At 34.4% G+C, this 23,670-nt stretch overlaps 1 protein-coding gene across 3 annotated transcripts in view; it reads right to left on the bottom strand.

Annotated features, from left to right (window-relative positions):
- The window catches only part of KCNH8 (potassium voltage-gated channel subfamily H member 8), a 331,425-nt gene extending 308,323 nt beyond the window's left edge, over positions 1 to 23,102 (bottom strand). For 2 of the 3 annotated variants that reach the window (XM_078354394.1, XM_002759643.6), the window contains exon 1: positions 22,437 to 22,624. In XM_078354394.1, the coding sequence (XP_078210520.1) occupies positions 22,437 to 22,512 (76 nt within the window). In that variant the 5' untranslated portion in view covers positions 22,513 to 22,624. Of the gene's footprint in view, positions 1 to 22,436; positions 22,625 to 22,937 lie in introns of those variants that run through there. The other variant, XM_035277743.3, reaches the window with a different exon arrangement.
- Positions 23,103 to 23,670: the final 568 nt, after the last annotated feature.

Raw genomic sequence — 23,670 nt, 5'->3', positions numbered from 1 at the left:
TTTTTTTAAAATACAACTTTATATTCTGACTAGTTGGTCAAAGACTTTACATAATGAAGCAAAACTGTTAGTCCTAATTCAAATGGGGCATATTTTTTCCTTTCATTTGCAATGATTTTTCATTAATAGAAACAAAAGAACTATGGATGGACTCAAATATTCCTTTTCTGAAAGAAAACAGACACATACTATTTACTATCCAAAAATCAAAATACTTTAAATTGTATATATTTCTTCTTTTTAATGCTTCAGACTTTGTCATATCCATCTCCTATACTAGACACCACTAGAATAGTGATTATTTCTTACTATTATAATTATATCCAAAAGCATGTAGTAAATGCCAGACTAACTGAATAAAGAACATGTTTTCAGACACAATGCAAAAATAAACTCACTAAAAACATGCAAGTTTAGTTTTAATTTAGTTTTTAAGATTGAGAAGGTAAAATATAATCGATATTCCTTCATAACTCGAATGAGGTCCAAATTAAAGCTTTTAAAAGAAATCCTTGACTATTCACTAGCTTGCTTGACCCCATTGTAGATGTTTTTCCATTTCCCTAAAAATAGACAGAATACTAAGATGAACTTGTCAAGACGACTGTATAGACATAATTCTTAAAGTGTGTATGATACTTGGGAGACATTTTTAATTCTATTTTTGATAAAACTACCATAGTTGTGTTTTAAAAAGTTATTTTATTCAAATATATTTGAAAATATTCAAATGTTTTATTTTATACTAATTCAACCATTAATTAATTCAACTATTAATAATTCAACCATTGTGTAAATTAATTAAACCATTGTGAAAGACAGTGTGGTGATTCCTCAAAGATCTAGAAATAGAAATACAATTTGACCCAGAAATCCCATTACTGGGTATACCCAAAGGATTATAAATAATTCTATTATAAAGACACATGCAACTAAAATGCCCATCAATGATAGACTGGATAAAGAAAGGTGGCACATACATGCAGTAGAATATTATGCAGCCATTAAAAAGATGAATTCACGTCCTTTGCGGGAACATGGATGAACTGGAAACCATCATTCTCAGCAAACTAACACAAGAACAGAAAACCAAACACTGCATGTTCTCACTCAATGACAACATGTGGGCACAGGGAGGGGAACATCACATACTGGGGCCTTGGGGATGGGGAGCTAGGGGAGGAATAGCAGGGGGTGGGGGGATTGGGGAGGGATAGCATTAGAAGAAATACCTAATGTAGACGATGGGGCAATGGATGCAGCAAACCACCACCATGACATGTGTGGACCTATGTGACAAACCTGCACAATCTGCACATGTACCCCAAAAATAAATTAAAAAAAGAAAATATCACCTGAGGTCGGGAGTTCAAGACCAGCCTGACCAACATGGTGAAACCCTGTCTTTAAAAAAAAAAAAATAGTGGGGTGGGAGTTGGGGAGAGATAGCATGGGGAGAAATGCCAGATATAGGTGAAGGGGAGGAAGGCAGCAAATCACACTGCCACATGTGTACCTATACAACTATCTTGCATGTTCTTCACATGTACCCCAAAACCTAAAATGCAATTAAAAAAAAGAATTTTAAATATGTAGTATTTGCTGCAATACATTCGTGTGCATTGTGAATATATGGAATTCACATTAAAACATATCTATACATTAAAAAAATGAAAAAGAAAATCCCTAAAAATACAGTTGATTTCTAAGCCCTGAAGCAAGAAGTAGAGATGCCAGAACACTACTGAAAAAAGGGAAGAAACACATTTAATGTAGATATGGGGCCTAGTGGTGAGCTGCAAGAAGAACAAGGTGGGAAATGTTACCTGCCACAGGGTGTCTGCTTCTTTTTCTTCACTTCTTTTTGGCCATAAAGGAGAAAAAAGAGAGAATGAAGTTGTGTAGAGTGGGAGTGGCCAAGTGCTAGGGGTGGTGAGTTGGGGAGGCAGGGTCAGAGTAGTAACGAGAAAAAAAAAGGAATGTGATTATGACACACAGGTAATAGATACTAGAATGGATTTTAAAAATCAATAAAGACACCTGTGAGAACCTTCAGATGTCAAAGTCAAACCTGATAAGCACAGTTACCAAGAATTTATGCTTAGATGAGTCTTGGGGACACAAAGACAATCATATTTCAGGATAAATATGAAGATACAGAATATGCAATGATCAAGAGAAATATAGTCATAACTCCTTTGTTCTTAGGTGAATTTATTTAAATTGTGGTCTAAATGTTCTATCATTTTCTCATAAATAATAAATTATGAGTAGCTTATATTAATGATTTAGTGTGAGCTCTTGACATTTTATTTGTGTGTGTATCTGTGTGTAGTTTAATGCCTTTCTCTCCTGAGCTAACTTCTCTAAATCCCTTACTTTATGAAACTTATAAACTGAGCACAGAACTAAAACACTGGAGGCTAAGTATGGTGTGGGCAAAATGGATATACCTCAAAATTTTAATTAAAAAGTTAAATAGTTCTATTGGTTGAATTATTTCCTGTTTTTACCTTTGCAGAAGTATAAGCTCCTGCACATTGTACTGTGCATAGTAGATACTCAATAAATATTTATTGAATAAAATAACTAGAAAAAATATGGGCACTGTCAAGGCATCCACTGCTCAAGGCACCACCACTATTGCCCAAGGCATTCACATTGATGGTCCAGTGCTCAGGGAGAAATCACTTCTTCAAGTCACTGTCTCACAGATCTAAGCCTGGATTTGGTAACCAGGTTGCAGGTAAGAAATACAGCATGGCATTTGTTTCTTTTAATGAGATACCAGGATCTTTCCTAAGAGATTCTGATTCAGCAGTTTGGGGACAGAGCATGGTAATGTGCTGTTTTCAGAAACTTATTAGGCAATTCTGATATGTAGCCTGAGTTGAGAGCCACCCAGGATGAAATGAATCTCCATACCTAGGATTGTGTGCTTTTTTGTATTTATATGTGTATATATATGTATATATGTATTTTTATATATGTATGTGTGTGTATGTCTGTACATACACACATACACATAGACACACTCACACTTTTATTCCTTTATTAACCTAACTCAGATTTTTTTTCTTTTCAGTATCATACAATAGACCCAAGGAGGCACGTAGGTAAGCAAATAACAGGAGATGGAATTAGAATAATTAAAAAACTAATAAAAACCTTCTTGTACAATCAAGAAGACTGGCGGGAGGAAGTAGAAAGGTAACTTTTACCACAACCACAAGGTAGATAAAAGCTTGAACCTAAAATAAGACAAGTACAGAATTTAAATCATGACTCTGCTATTTTTTCAGCTGTGACAAATTGCTTACCTTCTCCATACCTCAGCTTTTTCAGATTTAAAATGGAACTGAGGTCGATATCTCAGAAGACTGTTGTGTGGATTAAATGAGGTTATGTATAAAACTTGCTTAACAGAGACTGATACCTAATAAGAGACCAATAAATGAAAGGTGAGATGATGACAACAGTGATAAAAACAGTAATGATGGTAATGATGGCTCCTGAATATAAGTGATCAGGGAGTTTTATAGACTCTAGGTAGTTAAATAGAAAAACACCTTTGATCATTCTTGTTTCACACTTATCAGGTTAAATACTTTTTTTTTGGTATATCTACTGTGTGCTGACATTCTCTAAGGCATTGGAGAAAAAAATCATTAAAAAGACAAGACTGTCTTCAAGCGGTATGTATTCTTATGGAGAAGACAAGTACATCAGTTAAAAAGTAATAATACTAAAGTAATACCACAATGAGTGCAAACATGGCCCACCTCTTTCTCTGAGGTATGTATAGTTCCAAATACAATTTTTGCAAAGATAACCTAGACACTAAGAGGTAGCAAGATTTACAATAATATTTGCTCTTTTGTTACTTGCACAACCCAGGAACGTAGTCAAAGTATTCCCATTACTGTGAAGTAACAGATATCAAAAGAAAAAGACATTTTTGCTCAGAAAATCCACTGACAGACAGCAGCTATCTACACAATGGGAGTCTTTCCCACTCCCTCCTACATGATTGAGAAAGGGAATCTCTATTCTCAAATGAGTTTACCACACTGTCACCAAATGAGTGCAAACACCGTCAAGTTCTTACCCTCATCAGAATGAAGATCCTTGACAACTGAGTAAGCAGAGAAAACCCAACAAGCTAACCAACACCAACATAGCAAAATTGCATGTGAGTTGTTTTCAAAACTAATCAGTTTCACACTTTGTATCGTCAACCCAGGGCCATGTCTTACTCTAGATTAATGAGATAGTTTTCATTTTACCTATAAACTTAGCAGTGAAGGTAATTATCACGTTTCCTTGCTCCCTTCAAAAAATGTCACAGATATTAATTTTAAAAGTATACATGAGATCATGTAAGTGAATCTAGTAATCAGAGGAGCAGAACTGTCATTCATAGCATCTTGATAGGCTAACTTATTTATAGAGTCGAGCTAATGAATATCTACTAGAAAATTGAAGAATTTAAGAAAAGCCACATACCCCTATCATGTGCATCAACCCTTAACAGATGACAACTTAAAAATAGATTGTAAGCAGGGATCATTCATTTTTTTTCCTGAATCTTAGTTTTTATACCTCTAGTCACTGAGAAATAGATATATAGAGATACATGAATAGGAGCATAAATATAAGCTGTATTCTCCAAGTGACGTAACTTAATCTAGAAAACTCGGCAAGTGAGAAAGTTTTTCAGAAAGTAGAAAAATTGATTTTTTTAAACTTATGTTTATTTATATGATGAATTGTTCCAGAAAAGACATTACTCATATTGCTCACAAAATATATGTAATTATAAAAAATAAATAAGTGAGGAAGTTAGAACAAGTAAGAATAAGAAAAAGACTATGTGGCCAAAGATATTATCTTTACTTAAAATATATGCCCCAAGAAGTTGTGCATTTGCTGAAGGAAGGCTAAACATTGAAGTTCGAACATCCTTAAGCCTGTGTAAGAAGGGGTCATGATCAGTTTCACGTTGTTCCCTAAATCTCTTCCCTATGTAACTCTCTGATACTGTAAAATGTTCTAAATTCTATAAGCTTGAGACACTATTACATCATATATGATATAACACTTCAGGTGCATTGAACATTTAATTGAAGTATTAATCCATTTTATATAGCTGTGTGCATGTGTGTGTATATGTGTGCAATTGTGGGTATACGTTTGTGTGTGCTAAAGATAGAGCTTAGGGAACTGTTAAGAAAGGGGTAAAATTAGGATGCAAAAAATAAAACAATAAATTTACTTAGGAAAATTTTAGATGGATACTTAGAATGTTTTTTTCTCAAAATTCATGGGTGTAAAATGTGAATGATGCCATTTCTTTATGTATGTCACAAAAATTTGATAGGATGAAATATTAACATAAAGTGAAATAAGGGAAGAATGTAGGATAGAAGCTTGGAACACAGAGATATGGATCTTCTCCATAGATCTCAAATGGGAACATACTTGATTCCTTCCCAAACCAGTCTGTACTTGTGAAAAATAAATTAGACAATATGTAAGTTTTTTTGTAACAAAGCATTAAATGTAATCTTATTGTTAATAAAAATCATGTAGAAGTTCCTTGAAAAGAAAACAGAAAATATGATATACAACTTCTCAGTCATTAGAAGAATATTTATGGATCCTTGATAGGTTCCAAAAAACTTCACTTTAGCTAGAGCTATGCATTTATTCAGGGACAATTATGTGATAATTATCCTTGTTGTGAAAAAGCATTTCAGGAGAGACATCTGGGGGGGAAATGCCCTAGTTAAGCTTCCTTAGCAAAGCCCACACAGGAGCAGAGCCTGTAGACAATCTACATATACATGAGTTAGTTCAGCTAAGATCCCAGAGCAACCCAGCTAAGCCCAACATGGATTAAATGACTCCCCAGCCAACTCACAAACAAGTGAGTAGATAACTAATATAGAAAGCAAGTCTGTGGTATTGACCAAAAAAAAAAAAAATCAACATTAACTAATTTTACTGTTAAAATAAGTTTGTGTTATTAATTTGACTATGTTCATTAATATTACTTGTTTCTCAAGTCTTATACATTCAATAGTTTGGATCTGCACAAACAATAATATAGTGACCAGAAAAGTTGCTTATCAGAGTTGAGAAACAAACAAAATTGAATGCAGAGGATGTGTCATTCTGCTAGGTTGATGTGAAAGTAATTGTGGTTTTTGCCATTACTTTTGCACCAATCTAACAGTGCTGTAGTTTTAACTCTTCTCTACTCCATCCCAGAAATCATTTTTAACAGCATTTTGAAGTAAAATTCATATACAATAAACTGCACATAGAGTGTACAATTTGATAACTTTAACAGATGTTTAAGTCCAAAACATCACCACAGTCAAGACAGTGACCATATCCATCAACCCCAAAAGTTTCATGTCTCTTTATAAATCTACCCCTCTTGACCCGAGCCCCACTCCTAAAGAACCACTGATGAGCCAGAAGCATTTTAAAATTCAAGTTAGTGTGACACTGTTTTACAAATAACTCTGAATATATTATAATATTAACAAACTCTGGACTTAGGGATGGCAGAGCTCTCAATTCTCCAATACCAGTGCATTATTACCCCTTAGGTAAAAAGAGCCTTTTGGATAATTAATTCTAATAAGAGAGGTTAATTCCTGAGTAATCTACGAAATACTGTTTATAAAGCATTGCCAATTGGGAACTTTAAGGGTTAAGCTTCCCAGATAATGTCTTCTTAAAAAGCATAAAAATAGCTTCTAAGTTTCTCATAGCAAAGTCAAGTATGATCATCAAATTCTTAATCATTCTAAATTTAATGCCTTACACTTTAGATCTAATTTTTGCCTTTTCTGAAACATAGCCTGCTATGGTCAAAACGATGTGTTTAGATTCCATTTTCACTACTTATAAAATGTTTGACTTTTGACAATTTATTAAACCTTTCTAGGCTTCGGTTTCCCAATCCATACATAAAGTCAGAACAGAAAATCTAATTTGTGTTATTATAGATCTTAAATAAAAGTGAAAGTATCAAGTACAGCATTAGGTCCAAATTTGCTTATTAAATGTCAATTATCTTCCCTTTTCCTCTTTTCAAACTAAAAGCAGAGTAAAGTTGAAGAAAGAGCATGGGTTTTGCAATTAAGAGGAGAGTAATAGCGCAGCCTTCACTTGTTCTATCTTGAGACAAAACACTTAGCCTCTAGGGTTCTCTTCCTCCTTATCTCTGAAGTGAGCACAATAAACAAATCTAGGAGCAATGACAGGCCAAAAGAGACACATGTCAATGTTTGCAGCATGTAAAAACTAAAGAGATATCAGTGTTACATCAACTGTTGAATATTTAATATTTTACTGCTGACCCTTGAACTAGGGGAAACTCCTTCCAGTAGAAAATCTTCATATAACTTTTGACTCTCCCAAAACTTAACTACTAATAGCCTGCCATTCACTGGAAGCCTTACTGATAACATGGTCAATTAACATGTATTTTATATTTTATATGTACTATCCATGGTATTCTTACAATAAATTAAGCTAGAGAAAAGAAAATGTTAATAAGAAAGAGAAAACAGATTTACTATTCATTAAATGGAAGTGGATAATCATAAAGGTCTTCATCCTTATCATCTTCACATTGAGTAGATGGAGGAATAAGGGGATGAGAAGGGGTTGGTCTTGTTGTCTCATGGAAGAAGGCAGAGGTGGAAGAAAATCCATGTATAAGTGGACTTGTGCAATTCAAACCTCTGTTGTTCAAGAGTCAACTGTATATTAACAACGAAAATTGTGGAATAATTTTTTCCCAATTTCATTAATCTACTTCAGAAGATAATATGAAAATCAATTATTTTAAAAGTCTACATTTTGGAAATTAGTGCTTGGCAATCTGAGGCACACCCAAAACCTCTGCCTAGTTCAAATGGCTTTGAAAATGATTTTATGAAGTAAGTATAATATAAGGTATCAATTAGGGACTCCTTTGAGAGTGAAAGTAGGTATTAAAGAATAAAGTAATTCTGTAAGTATTTATTTTTAGTTTTGACTAGTGTTATTATACTGATAAACCTATAAAATTTATTTTCTGCAAAAATACTTTAAAATAAAATTATTTCTGTTATCTATTTACATTACCAGGAAATGAAATAGTATACTAAACACAATATTTTATAATATTTTTCACATTTAAATCATGTATTTAGCCATATCTGTCTCTTATGCCAAGTTGCTGGTGTTATTCTGAAGACTATGTTTTTGTTTTTCTCCTGTGTAGTATCATTATTTTTTTTCATAAAATTGACTGTAATTTTCCTCAAAGGTGAATTTCATAGTTAATACATTTGAATTTGTTGATGTATTCAATTAATTCTTCACAATAGACCATACAAATTTTAATTGAAAAAATATTATCTGTGGTTGCTAAAATAACCTGCAGGCATACAGCAAATTTTGAGATATTTCAAATTCTACTTTCCCCCCAAATTTTGCCATGCTAAGAATACTCTTACTTATATATATTTTTATATTGGAAAGTACAAACATTTTAGTCCAGATCTTACCTCTTATTTTGCCTCATTCAGAGTAACTACCTTCAAAAACATTTTTGCAATATAAAAACTTATCATAATAGATGTCTGTATGATTCTTTGCAATGTTGTTCCAGATTTAGATGTTGAAAATCAGTATGGAACATAAATCTACCTAATGAAAAGACAAATTCTTTCAAAATATTTTCTAAGTTAAAATAACTCAAAGAAAAATTAAATAACTTTAAGTCTGGTAAATAGTTTGAGCTCTCATTGTTTAACATTTTTCCCTTCCTTATCTAGTAATATATTTCTTTTTCTTATTTTTCTTATTCTTTGAGAAGGAGTCTCACTCTGTCACTCAGGCTGGACTGCAGGCATACATCACCATGCCCAACTAATTTTTTTTTTTTTTGTATTTTTAGTAGAGATGGGTTTTCGCCATGTTGACCAGGCTGGTCTCGAACTCTTGTCCTCAAGTGATCTACCCACCTTGGTATCCCAAAGTGCTGGGATTACAGGTGTGAGCCACCACACCCAGGCTTCAGTGGTACATCTCAGTGTGCTTTATCTGCAAGTTTTGTTTTTAAAAAGTTGCTATTTGTTAAAATGTTTAAAAACTGAAGTTTTTAGTGTTTTGTTTAATTACAAACATTGGTTAAATATTTTCAAGTGATTTCAAACACAATGATTACAAGTCTCATTTAGAAAAGACTAATAACTTTGTTGAACACTTAGATTGTTTACAAGTAATAATTCAAAGGCTCAGATATTTCAAAACTCTGACTGACAACAGGCATTAAAAAAAGAAACCATGTAGTGTCATTCCAAATACTTTTTCTGTATTTGATGTACCTAATCATGTAGGGTAATTACTGTGCCTAATTCTCAACATATAAAAATATGTGGCAATTTTAACCAATCTAACTTCTGTAGTGATTAACATAAAAGTGAATTACATGTACACTAAATCAAGTCCAAGAACATTTATGCTTCACACATTTTATTAATTTAGAAACAGTCTTTACCATGACACTGTGCTCTACCAAAATTTAATTTGCCTTGTCGCCATAAAATTAATCTTTAATGACCTTTTGAACTGAATTTGCAACAACATTTACAGAGAATTTAATTCACCTACAGAAACAACTTTGAAAAGCTTTACTTAAATTCAATTAGGTACAAAAATTCAACCATTATTAAAATTAACTGATGGGCCGGGCTTGGTGGCTCACCCCTGTAATCCCAACAACTTTGGGAAGCGAGGAGGGTGGATCCACTGAGGGTGGGATTTCGAGACCCACCTGACCAACATGGAGAAACCCTGTCACTGCTAAAAATACAAAATTAACTGGGTGTCACATGCCTGTAGTCCCAGCTACTCAGGAGACTGAGGCAGGAGAATCACTTGAACCCGGCAGGCTGAGGTTGCAGTGAGCCAAAATCGCTCACTGAAACAAGAGTGAAACTCTGTCTCAAATAAATAAATAAATAAAATTAACTGATTTTCCATTAAAATCCTGATGACATGAATACTTGCCAAGTGCTTTTACTAATAACAACACATTAATCACAGGTGCTTCATTTTTTCTACACTCAAAAGAAAACTTGAAATCACAAGAAATCAAAATTAACAAAATTTTCAAAAATAAAACAAACTACTGTCTCCCTCAAAAAAAGAATGAATTACACAATCATTTTGTGAAATAATTAAGTGAAAGAAGGCAGACAAAGAATGCTACACACAGTAATCCCCTCTTATCTGGAAAGGATGTATTCCAAGACCACCTGGTGCATGCCTAAAACTGACAATAGTACCAAACCCAACTGCCCTCAATTGGAACATGTTTCTGTTCATGTATTCTACCCACAAATGTAATTCCTGTTTCATCTTAAAAATTCCTTTTGCATCATGCATTGTGGCTGTCACTTTTGCAGTTTGAGGTGTGACAGCAAAACTAGCACATTTTTTTCCTTCACAATTTCACAGATAGGGTTATCATACTGTAGATCTTAGCAACCTCAGCATTTTTTTTTCCTCTTCTCATGTTGAGAACTTTCATTTTTTCACTTAAAGGAAGTACTTTATGACTTCTTTTTGGAGATGCAGAATCACCAGCATCACCACTCTTGCTCTTTAGGGCCATTATTAAGTAAAATAAGACTTACTTGAATACAAACCCTGTGATTACTGCAACAATAGATGAGATAACCAAGATGCCTACTATGTGACCAATGGAAGGGTGGTATGTACAGCATGGATACTCTGAATAAAGAGACAGTTCACATCTTGGGTGGGATGGAGTGAAACAGTATGAGATATCATCAACTACTCAGAGGGTGTGTAATTTAAAACTTATGAATTGTTTATTTCTGAGATTTTCCATTTAATATTTTTGGAACTCAGTTCACAGAACATAACTGAAATAATGGAAAGCAAAACTGCTAGTAATGGGGGTGAGTACTGTACTGTATTATTTCATTAATATTACATATTAAACAAAGCAAAATTTTAGGCATAAAAGTAGATTAGTAGCTGCTATGTACTGGAAGTGGGAGGAGGGCACTGACTTTGGGCCTGAGGATGCTATTCTAAATCTTGACTGTGGTAGTGGTTACATGGCTGTATGTATTTTGCAAAATTCATTAAACGCTACATCTAAAAGGAGTGTTTTTTAGTATATGTAAATTATATACTCAATTAGTGATTTTTGGTATATGTAAATTATACGAATAAACAAAATTCATTTGGAAGAGCAGTCCTTTGATCTAAATGAAAAGTCATGCTTCACAGAATATGTCCAAGACACCTTCTGCAGAATGAATCATAATTTTTAGGTACAGTCTTCTTAAATCAGTTACGTATTTTTAAAAACATGCTGATGCTTATTCAGCGGATTTATGGATTCTGATTTAAATGTAGTCAGTGACTTTACTGTAGTCAATGTGAGCACCCATGACAAATGTAAATTTTGGTATTTTCTCCCAGTTATATGCATCATCAATTTTCTTAGAAATGAGAACTTAATAATTCATTAAACTTATTTTTCATTTTTGTGAGCTCATTGATGCCAAAAAGGTTTATTGTAGTATTTTTTATACCAAAGATACTGATAAATTCTAAATATATTGCATGTATACATAAACTATAATTTCCCATATTTTCAACTGACTTCACAAATTTGTCAGTTGGACAAAGTGGCTGGTAGCTTCAGGCCTCTCACAGACTATGACATTACTAGTTGGTATACAATGTGCATGTTGTTATAGGAAAGGAGATGACAGATATAGATGCAGCTATAGATACAAATGATTTGTATCTGAAAAGTGTTGGGATAAAAATGTGTGATATCGTTGGGCATCTTTCAGATTTAAGCACACATTAAAGGAAAAAACTATACTCACTAGACAAACATTTGAGACACCATTAGACAAGGCCATAGCCAAAACTATAAGAACTAACTGGAGATCTGCCAACCAATCTTGGCTCTCTTGTCATACAACAATGAATAATAATGCCTCATTACAATATGAAAAATCTGGCACAAATGCTAAACCAGATGGGATCACCTTATAATAATCACAAACATGGATGTGTGATTTTCCTACCAAAATCAAATAACATACATGTCCAAGAAGAGAATATAAATTCCAATATGATATATATATGCACATCATATTATGTATGCATATATACATATATACCATATTACATATATACTATATTATATATCTGTATATATATTTTACATAACATATATACACACATATATATTTACATAATATATATACACACATATATATTTACATAATATATATACCTATATATATATATACATATATATATACACACACACACACACACATACACAGTGTAAAAGTTCTATAAATAAAGGGAAAATCCAGCAACATGCCAAGTAACTTTTCTTGACAGGATGCAAAGATAGTTCAATATCATAAAATCTGTTGAATTCATTATATTAATTGATTCAATAACAAACAATAGCATTGATAGATAATTTAAAAAATTGATAAAATGGCTTAATGAAATAGGAATATTTTGCAAAGTTTTTAAATAAAGCACAAATATATAATAAAATATTTACCTCTCAAATTACAAACCAGGAAACACTCATTAGATAAACATTAAAATAATTCCCCTTAAAGTTAAGAAAAAGAAAGATTTTCTTTATGGCTACCATTTTTTAACATTGATCTTAAAATGCCAAAGCAATTAAAAAAGAGGAAAATAGTAAGAGTTGCAAAAATCAGAAACAAAAGGCAAAATTTTTATTATTTGAGACTAGTATTGTTATCTGAAAACTCCAAGAATCCAACAGCAAAATTATTGCAAAGGATAGGAGAAAGTCAGTAAGCTGGCTGGTTAAAGAATTTAATAAAATATAGAAGTTAATTTCCTTCAAATAAACCAATGTAATTGAAGTAGAATAAGCAAAACAGTGAAAGAAAACCCTCTATTTTACATAGCAATTACAAAAATAAAATTACCAGGAATAAAATAAGTACAAAATGTTTTATTGAGAACTCCCTCAAAAGGTGTAAAAAACAAAAAACCTAGTAAGTTTTTTAATGTGAATTTTTAATATCACAAAAATATCATATTTCCTATAGATCAGTCCATTAAAAATAACTTCAGAATTTTTTAACTAGATAATCTTATACTTAAAGTCATATAGATTTCCAAATAAGTACAATTAGTCAAGTAAAATTTTGAGAAAAAAAATGAAATGAGAATTTTAAGAACATATCACAAATATTCTATAATAAATATTCTATAATTAAAATTGGAGTACTAATATATATAGAAAAAGATTAATATAATAGGATAGAAAGTCAAGAAATAGAATTACATAGAGGAATATAAAATATAACTAGATATTTCAAATTAACATAAAGAAGAAAAATTGCTGAATAACATTAGGAAAATTAGATACAAATTTGAAAATAAAATTATTTTGATTCCTATATTATACTCGGTAGATTAAATTACAGAACTTATTAATGGAGGAGAAAAAATTGAATATGTAAAATAAAACTATAGGGGAACATATTAGGATATGTTTTAAAAAGTATTCACCTACTATGTACTCATAAAAATGAAAAATTAGTAATAATAGTGATTTCAAAATAGGAAATGCCTTTCTAAGTATGCCACAAAATCTAGATATCATAACAGGAAAATTTATTAATTCATCTATGTAAAAATCAAAAGACCAACCAAAACTGGGAAAATGTATACAATTCACATTACTAATGAAGTGTTTTATTTTTTAAACTATATAAATGGCTCAAATATGTCAAAAAAGGAAAAAAGAAAAATTCAATTAATAAGAGACAATGAATATAAACAAGTAATGCTCAATAAAGCATTTAAATAGTTCTAAACATATTAAACAATTCTGAACCTCATTTATAGTAAACAATTGTACATTAACAATCACAAGAAACCACTTTTCATCCATTAATTAGAAAATAAGTCATGGCATAAAAAAGAATATGCTGAAATGCTATACAAATATTAGTCATTATTGATATCTACCAAATAATTGTATAACTTTTGACTTGCTAGAACCAATAATACAATATACAGTATGAGTACTATGCAGATAAACAAGAGGCCTAGGTTTTTATTAATGACATATCCTAAAACCTAAAATTATACATTTGTTAAGAGAAAGGGGCAGGCTCATTTTCGGATGACTGAGATGTAGCCTAACCGAAACTGTACCAAATTAAGACAATACAAAAGCTCCTCCTCATTGCCCAAGCCCAATACCCTCATTCTTTTCCATAACTCATGGAATCACAGCAAAACATTTATCCAGATGTTAAGGTAAAAAACTTGCCCAATTTTTACCTTTTACTTTATTCTCTCAATTGAAGGAATAGCCAGAACACCCCAGGTAAGAGCCACCTACTTCTTGTCAAACTGGATATTTGACATTTCAATAATATCTGAACTTCTTACGTGGATCCTTTTTTCCAGAAAATCAAATAAAACATGGTAAGACTGATAAGTGCTCTGGCCTCAGTTCCCTCTAGTTGAATAACTGGAATAAGAGATTCATTTGGACTGACAAATAAAATAAAGATGTCTGTCCAAAAGACTGAATAGAAAGACTGAATAATAGACTTAAAAAAAGAGCTTTGTAGACTTGAGAGTTGGAGGGCTAAGTACCCTTACTTCTTCCTGTAAGTTCATTGTGGAAAAAAGTAAACTATTCCTGTTAAAAGACATCAACAGTACCTGACACTGGAAAGTATATTTCTCCCAACAAAAGTAGACTCAAAATAGGTAGAAGAATTTCCTGTATATGACCTTAACAAGGTAAATATCCCCTATAATAGCTACAAGAATTAGATTATCTTCACAGAGATTAATCTCACAACAAAATAAATCACCAGAAAGTATTAAAGTCAGCAAATTCTAAACAGAAAAATCTAAAAGAAAATGATTTCCTTCTTTTAAAAAAAATGGACAGTAGATTTTCTTTGATGAACAAAACTGCTTTGCATAGTGAATGCATTTAGTAGTTCCAGTTATGAGTCTTAAATACCAAAACATCATTTAAATGACAAGTATTTGAAGCATAGGATATCCAAAGGGGAACAAACAGCATATAAACTAGAAATGGCTAAAATATTTTAAGAAATATCTTCTTTGTAAGAGCTAGAAACTAGAAACAATACCACCGACCACCCTAGTCTGTTTACACTTGCTATAAAAAGCACAGTTTAGAGGCAGTATGACATAGTAGAAAAATCTCAGGCTAATATGATATAGTAGAATTCTGGGCTTGAATTTTGTCATCTTTGACTCAAAAAGGGAGTTGCCTTCCACTTTGATGGGTTATTGGGTTGTGGTAGAAACAGAAAAAGCACCAGCACAGTACACATTATGCATGTAGACATGCCCAAGAAGATAGATACGATTATCACTAGAGTTGGTAAAAGAAATTCATGCAGGAAGGAACCATATAAAAATAAGAGACTGGAAGGCAGTCTAGAAGTATGTCTCAAAACTAAAGGTAATCATGCAATAGTGAATAAAAGGAACGCCAGTTACCACTGAAGGGAAGTAAAGATAATTAACATACAGCCCTGGCCATCAAGAAAGTTGAAATTCTTTTACTCAAAGAAATATTTACTGAGCAAAGATGATTTCAAATATAAGTCTAAGCAATTGGAATAATGACACAGGGTTTCACGGAGTTCATCGTTGAGTGTTAAAATATGAAAGCATATAATTACAGCACATTTAAGAGCTGATTAGAGGGATGGGCAAGGCCATGTGGAATTATACAGGAAATGTTATGTAACTTTACTCAGAGCCTCAGAGAAGGAGTTTAAAAGAATGTAATCTTTAGGATGGATCTCGAACAAAAAGCATCTTGCTCTTCAAGTGAAATGCAGAGTCCCAAAACTATGAAAGAGCAAGGGAATTTAGAGTGAGTATGTGTGCAGCCTGGGAGACAGTGGTTAGAAAAGATTCTGCAGAATCATCTTGAGGTCAGATGATGCTAAGGACATTGGACATTATCCAAAAGGTACCAGCGAGCCAAAGGACGGCTCTAAGCAGGAGTGTTACATGATTAAGTGGTAATATTGTTTTTCATGGAAATCACTCTGGGAACAATGGAAACTGAAGAAGTGGGAGTGAAAGAAGGGACTGATGGTTTCAGGGGTCTAGTTAGAGAAAGGCTGCAATTGTGGAGATATGAAAAAGAGGATCAAAATTAAAAGAGAAGCAATAAAGAGGGAAATGAGAGGCCAAATTAGGGCATTGCTGCAGTAAAATATTAAAATTTTGATAACTAATTAGATGGGTGGGCAGTCAAGGCCAACCCAGATTTCCAGCTTGAAGAACTGGATGGGTGGTGATGCCAATAAGGAGGCTAGAAAATGTAAGAAAACAAATAGGTTTCATAGGCTAGAAAAGAGTATTAGTTCACTTGGGGACATGTGGAGTTTGAAGGGTTTAAGTGACATAGATGGTTGTATTAACAACTATGAAGGATAGCAAAATATATCTTCCAGGGAATTTATAATCCAATAACTATATTTGACTGTTCAAATTACTGAGAAAGCTTTTCAGTTGCTCCAGTTGCTAAGTATGAACTATGTCATAGGTAAAGTTGAAGTCTCATATTTTATGTTTGTAGGCTGTGGTAAATCAAAATAGATTTTAAACACAGCATTTAGACAATATCAGCAAATATACATTGCCAGGGTGAAGCCTACTATCTTTGCAGCAGGTTCCAATTCTATACATTTTACTGTTGGGATTTCCCCAGTCAACCACTTTAGCACTGAATTCCAGCAAACCCTCAATTCTTTTCTTCACCACAGGCATAACTCTAGAATAACTGGGGTAAACAGCCCTGGAGGAGAAAAGTAGTCAGCTATATGGTGAGAAATAAATGTATCATCACTTCCCTAAAAGAAAGTTAACTTCCTAGGAGAAGGAAACATTCCTGAGAAAATAAATACATCAACTCCACTGCACTCTATGGAACCTTTAGAAAAAAGCATTATTAGAAGAGATAATGAAAATAAACATCCTAAGCATAAAGTTGACAGGTACTATATTGTGCTTTAGACTGTAGAATATGGGAAGGTTGAGCATTTTGGAAATATTTAACATAGTGGCACCATACTTTTTTTTTTACCAAAATATGAATCTATCATTTCCAGTGGCTTATTAGGACCAAAAACTCTGGGTTTAAAGATCTTTTATGGCTGCTTTCCATTGCTCTCTTGCCTCTACATTGACCTCTTCACACCCTCTAAAATGCTTGTTATTATTAAAGGCTTTTTCTAGGATCAATAACAGGTGCTGTACAAATTGGCAAATTAAATAGAATATTGTTTTTTGTACCTATCATATATGATACAATCATTCCCACCCAAAGTTATTTATTATATGAAGCCCTCTCGGATCATTCCTGCATAGAAACTATTCTTTGCACACCCAAATGTGCATAGCTCTTTGTCTGCACCTTCCAAGTTACACTTATCTTTTTTTAATCTTTATTATGGTAATTTATGAAGGTTACATTGACCCATTAGAGAAAAAGATAATCCTGATTCACCCCAAAGATCCTAGCACAATATAGTTTATATATATAATTTGCATATAGTCAGTATTCATTAAATATTATTAGAACAGTGATTGAATGAATGAATAAAGTACACATTTCTTTAGAGAGACTTTGACCCTCCTAGAAGTATGTTGAGTCTAGGATATTTCAGAAACTAGTAATTCAGGATTCTCAATATGCTTCTGTAAAGGCTTTTTGTTCTTTGCCAGTCTCATTGGCCAGAAGAGGTCTTCTGCCATGGCCTTTGGACTGAAAGTAATGAAAAATGTTAGAGCCTAGAAAGAATATATCATGGACATAATTCCAATTTTCAGCCTATTACATATCCATTTTCTCTATATAATAATGCCAAAATTATCTGATGTTAGTTTTTAAAACTATGCAATACAACTTTTCTTATCATTTGTATATCTCACTAATCAAAACAAAATCATTTCTGATAAAGACATAAATCCAGTTCCTGTAATTCGAACACATTTTTCATTGAAGTGAACTTACGAGAATCCCTGTGATAAGTCCGTTAGAGGGCACAGAATTCATCTACAAAGTCAAGAGTATGATAATGGGTACATTATCCTATGATTTCAGAGGGAAGTATCCCTATGAGTCTAACAGTAAGGGATCTATATACCTTGATGAAAGCAAAAAGATAAAAAGAAAAAAACACTGAGACTTTCCTCTGTAGAGGAAGTATTTCAATTTTAACAAATTTCTTTTTCTTTTTCGAGGCAGAGTCTTACTCTGTCACCCTGGCTGGAGTGCAGTGATGTGATCTCAGCTCACTGCAGCCTCTGCCTTCTAGGGACAAGCAATTCTCCTGCCTCCGCCTCCCAAGTAGCTGGGATTACACGCATGTGCCACCACTCCCAGCTAATTTGTGTATTTTTAGTAGAAATGAGATTTCATCATGTAGGCCAGGCTGGTCTTGAACTCCTGGCCTCAAGTAATCTGCCTGTCTCGACCTCCCAAAGTGCGTGAGCCACCTTGCCTGGCCTCAGTTTTAACAAATTTCTTTGGACCATTTTGAACAGGATATATAGAAGTGCATAAAATATACAATATAGATGAATTTCTAAACCACCATGATTTTGAATACTTTCACTGGAATCTTGTTGATGGAGTCCACTGGGCTACAAACTTCCTTTAAAACTTAAATTTTTTTCTTAGTAACCTAAAAGAGAAAAAGTAGTCTGGCTAGATTTTGATATGGCTAGAAAATGTAAGCTAATCCACTATTATGTTTGAAAATGGATACTTCCCTCTGAAAGCTTTATATCTTTTTTAAGGTGTTTCTCAAATAGTATCCTATGACAAATATTTGTACCAAAAAACTAGTTTTTCATATATGTATCAATGTTTTCTCTTATTATACTTTCCCTTTGTCCAAATTAATATTTATTAAAGCAAAAGTCTAAACAGAAAAGGTTTTCTTAAAATACAGTAAATATGTTTAACAAAACCCAAAAAACTATGTATAAGTGAGCTAGTTGCAGGCCATAACGTTAGGAGAGTGTGTGTATGTGTGTGTCTTAGAGTGGTACAAGTGAGTGGTTTTGTTATATGCAATAATTCAAAGAAATTCTTTGGAGTTATTTTTACTTTTCCCCCCTAAATGGGGTATACGTATTTAAGATTTCTAAGGTTCTTAGTTTTTCTAAGTCTCATTACACTTTAGTTAAACACAAACCATAGAACATATTTCAAGAGTAAATATATTTGGTGGTAATTTTATGCAAAAATATTTATATTTTTCAATAATGGTTGCAAATTATATTGGATATTAGAAAAAATAACTTCAATTAATAATCCACAATTGTCTTTCAATCCTGACAGAGCTCACTTTATGAATATTAAGAAGAAGAAATATTATGTAAAATAATAAAGTGTCACTAAATTATAAAACGTGTTATTAACTTCTGTTATGTTGCCCTGTGATAATATCTCAACTGATAAATAACAGGAGTATGTTATAGAGTTTTATGTTGTCATATATTTATTTTTCCTGGGAGGATTTTCAGATGATGTCTTAGGTTGTTTTGTTATTTTCCTATAAAATAAATCAATAAAGCTAATGATAATACTACATGTTGGGTAAGCTAGTAAGGCAATTTGCCAGGGTTGTTGTTTGCTCTCTTTTTGTTTTTCATAAAAATTGTCCAGAATAAAATAAGAAACTAGCATGACTGTAAAACAAACCTCACAAATAAGGTAAAAATTATGCCAACTCAACATATTACATATTGAGCATAATTAACATGGTTCATTTTCCAGCAAAGTTTTTATTTGAGTTGGTGGCAATATTGTAAATTTCAAATTTGTAAGTAGCTTTATCTTGCAGCAGAAAATAAGTGACAGCTATAAAAATCAAAAAAGGAAAGATGATCATAGGAAAATAGTTTCAGAGATAGTAATTATAAAACTGTATCAACAAAAAATGATGACATAGGAAGTTAAAGTAAATAGCTCGCTGGGGAAATGGTATACCCATGATTCTAGATATACTAAAATTTGTGGCTAAAAGTTTGTTTAAGGTATTTTCAGTTTCAGATTATTCAAGTCATCCTGCAATTTAAAAAGAAAGGAAAAGAAAATCGGAAAAGAAAACCCTCTTTCATTGAGTGGGGTTTCTTGGGAGGACAGGTGTTCACTAAAGGTAAACAAAATCTTGCCAAAGTCAACCTTTCTTCATGTTACTTATCACCTTCAAATTTGCTTCTCTGATTGTCAGATTTCATGCAAACTTGTTCCCTCCAGGAATTCCCCAGATGCTGTGGAGCACAGATTAAGCATGGTCTCCAAAAGAGTTTTAGATTTTTTACTATATACTAAATACAGGTATGTCACAATAGTCTTCCAAAATAAGGATTTAAAGTATCTAAGCTATCTTATTAACATTAATGTGTAGCCAACATAGAAAAAAACTATTTACAAGTGCATCCATCTCTTCCTACATGCCCTCCTGCTTATCATGCTTATCACTATAGTCAGAATCGGAGGCCAAGATATTTCCACGCTGATGATTTAAAGCCCTTCTTATTAGCAATTGATATCTGAATGTGACACTCAAGTAATTCCCAAGGCTGTGCTGGGATGATTCACTACACATTAAACTTCATTCGACTTTAAATGACAATGAGATAAACAATGACCATTTTCCAATTACCTCCTTTTTAATATTCACATTCAGGATCAATGTTTATAGTCTTTTAGTTTTGAATGTTCAAGAAAAAACAACCACATGAAATGGATCAGCACCTCAGGTAATAAATAGTAGTACCCACAATCATGCATGGTAAAACACAGTGGTGATTTTGTGTGGAGCTTCAGTGGTGTGGTAGTGGCAATGACAGGGACTTGAAGTTTTCCTACAATATTTATTAATATTTTCTAAAAATGACATATCTAATAACATTACGCCTCATACATAACATCTGACACATTTAGAATATAAAAGGGGAAAGAATGACTAGATGTAAAGATAAAAACACTTATAAAGTGACCAAATATCCACACCAACTACCATGATTAGGCTAGATGTTAAAAATAAAAGTTGATCAAAATTACAGTAAGTGATTCATTTCTCTCTCATGTAAACTTTTCCAACTACCCCTGAAGCATGAAAGTCCAAGACTTGCTTCCCACTCATATATAAGATTGTGTATTTAGACTACTGGAATGGAACTGAAATTAACATTGCTTGCCCATATCAGTTCCAAGAAATATACAGTCAGAGTAAAAACAATGATATTTGAACCACTGAGAAGGACTTTAGGATAAAAGAGTTTTTCTGTGTCTTGTATAACAGAAAAATGGAAGATAGTGCACAGAAGCAGGATAAGCTAGAAAGAAGGTGAGGATATTCATAGTGAAACCAACTAAGAGTATTTATTGGAGGTGGTAGTACAGACTCCTAATTACAGAGTTAAAGCCTTCTGGGAAGATCCACAGGGTCGAGTAGACAGCTTGACAGGCCTGGGGAGTAGGGACCTGACCGTGGTCCTGAAAGAGAACAACTTACAGATGTTTCTGAACCATCTGCAAGCAACCACATAACACCCCATCTATTTTTTCCCTACTGTAGCTTAAACGAACTAAATGTCCAATAACATTCGTAAAGTAAAAACTTTATCTTATGATAAAATCAGTCTTTATTAATGTCCTTCTTCCTGAACAGTCTCTGCTTGAATATTAGGCTCATTTCAGGATTAAGAGATACGCTATTCTAGCTCAAAAGCAGGAATCAACATTCTGACGAACTCACAACATTTAAAATTCTACGGAAAGCGTACACTTGGCAATCCTGTATTTCTTAAACTCAGATAGGAAATCAAACCTATCCTAAAGGCATCACGGAATGAAGCTCCAAGAAAGAACACTCCAAACTCTGCATATAATCTAGGGAGCCTTGACACTCTAGAAAGGTAAGGTACACCAATATTCCCATTTTCACCTCAGAAAATTACCACCAATTTTCTAAAGACACACCAAAATGCAGGTCCCACAGTGAAAACGGGCATCGATCTTTCCACAGGCAGGCTATTTTCAGTCCTTACAAACCCAAGAAGTCAAGACAGCCAACTACTACACCAAAACAAAGTGTTAATACTACACCAAACAGTGAGGGGACAAATTTCTCCGCACAAAAGACACCTTGGCAAGAACAGAAGAAAATTCACTCTTCTGGTGCAAAAGGGAAGCTGGGAGCAAAAGTAACGTGTACGAGAAAAATCAGTCTCAGAAAATGCCATACCAGTAGTCCAAGTGTAAGACTTACGTGTTCCGTCAAAACGGGTGGCGATGGTGTCCAGGAAGGTGTTTTGCGGCGCCAGTAATCCCTTCATAACCGGCATTTTTCCAGCGTGGTGTGAAATTCTCCATCAAAGTTTGTCCAGAAGGATGGTTCCAGAGGAAAGTGCCAAGAAGGGAGAAGGGGAACCTGATGACGGCAGGGAAGGGGGACCCCGCGTGATGGTGGGGTCGAACTGGGAAGGTGGGAGGATGGAGGGAGAGAGGGAGAGGGTTCCAGCCGCCCCGGCAGTGGCAGGAGCAGCCCGGAGAGCGCTCCAGGAGCCCGCTCCACACCTCCAGGCTCAGCCCAGCGCAGGCTCCCTCTTCCGCCCCCTCCACCCCCTCCAGCCGCCGAACTCCCCCCCCACACACACACACCGTCCCTCCGCGGGCCACAGTGCCCGCCAGGCGTCGCCTCACAGTGTCTCGCTCCCCACCTCGCCCGCCCGGAAAGAGCCCGCCGTGGCCCGAGGCGCCGCGCCCTGACCTAAGTCTCCTGGGTCGTGGAGAGCAGCGCCAAGAGCTGGGAGAGGCGCTGAGCCTCCAGGTCTCCAAGGGGCGCCGGGAAAGAGAGCGAGCGCAACTCCCACCCCCCGGGAACCAGGGAACAAAGACCCCTTTGTTCCGGCTCCGTCCCACTCCCGGGGAGACTGGAGTTCCGTGGGTGTGGTATTGGAGAATGGGAGGAGACAGGTCGGGGCAGGTATCCGGCCTCTGCCTAGAACTTAGGAGGGGGGAAGCCCCCCCCCGTGGTGTCCAAGGGAGCAGAGGCATCCAGGAGCCCCACGGGGAGGTGGCCCCCTTCCGGAGCATCTGCCAGGGCGAGCGCACGCGACAGGCGCAGGGCAACCTGAGTTAGTTGTCAGGCCCCTCTCCGGTCACCAAGGTCTGTTAGTCCCGGAAACTGGCCCCGAGCTCCAAAAAGGGGTACTTCAGCCCTTCTCCCCAAATGCCGTTGGCCTCCCCAAGCCACCCCAAACTTTTAAAAAAAATGGCCTTTTAAACGGGCAATGGATGGTTTCCCATTCTCCAGTAAAATGTGAATAAAGCATTTCTAGAAAAGTTTGCTATTTTTATTAATTTGCAAAATACCAACCAAGTAAAAGCAGTAAGGCTGCCTTCCAAAAATAGCTGCAAACACAAATCCCCTAGCCTGTCCCCTTTTCCGTAGCCCCCACTCCCCAAGACTGACACTTCCGAGAAGCCTGGCGGACTGCCAG

Source organism: Callithrix jacchus, chromosome 17 (assembly GCF_049354715.1).
Source record: "Callithrix jacchus isolate 240 chromosome 17, calJac240_pri, whole genome shotgun sequence".
Taxonomy (NCBI): domain Eukaryota; kingdom Metazoa; phylum Chordata; class Mammalia; order Primates; family Cebidae; genus Callithrix; species Callithrix jacchus.
Note: the sequence above shows the minus strand (reverse complement) of the source record. Positions and strands in the feature narration are given on the sequence as shown.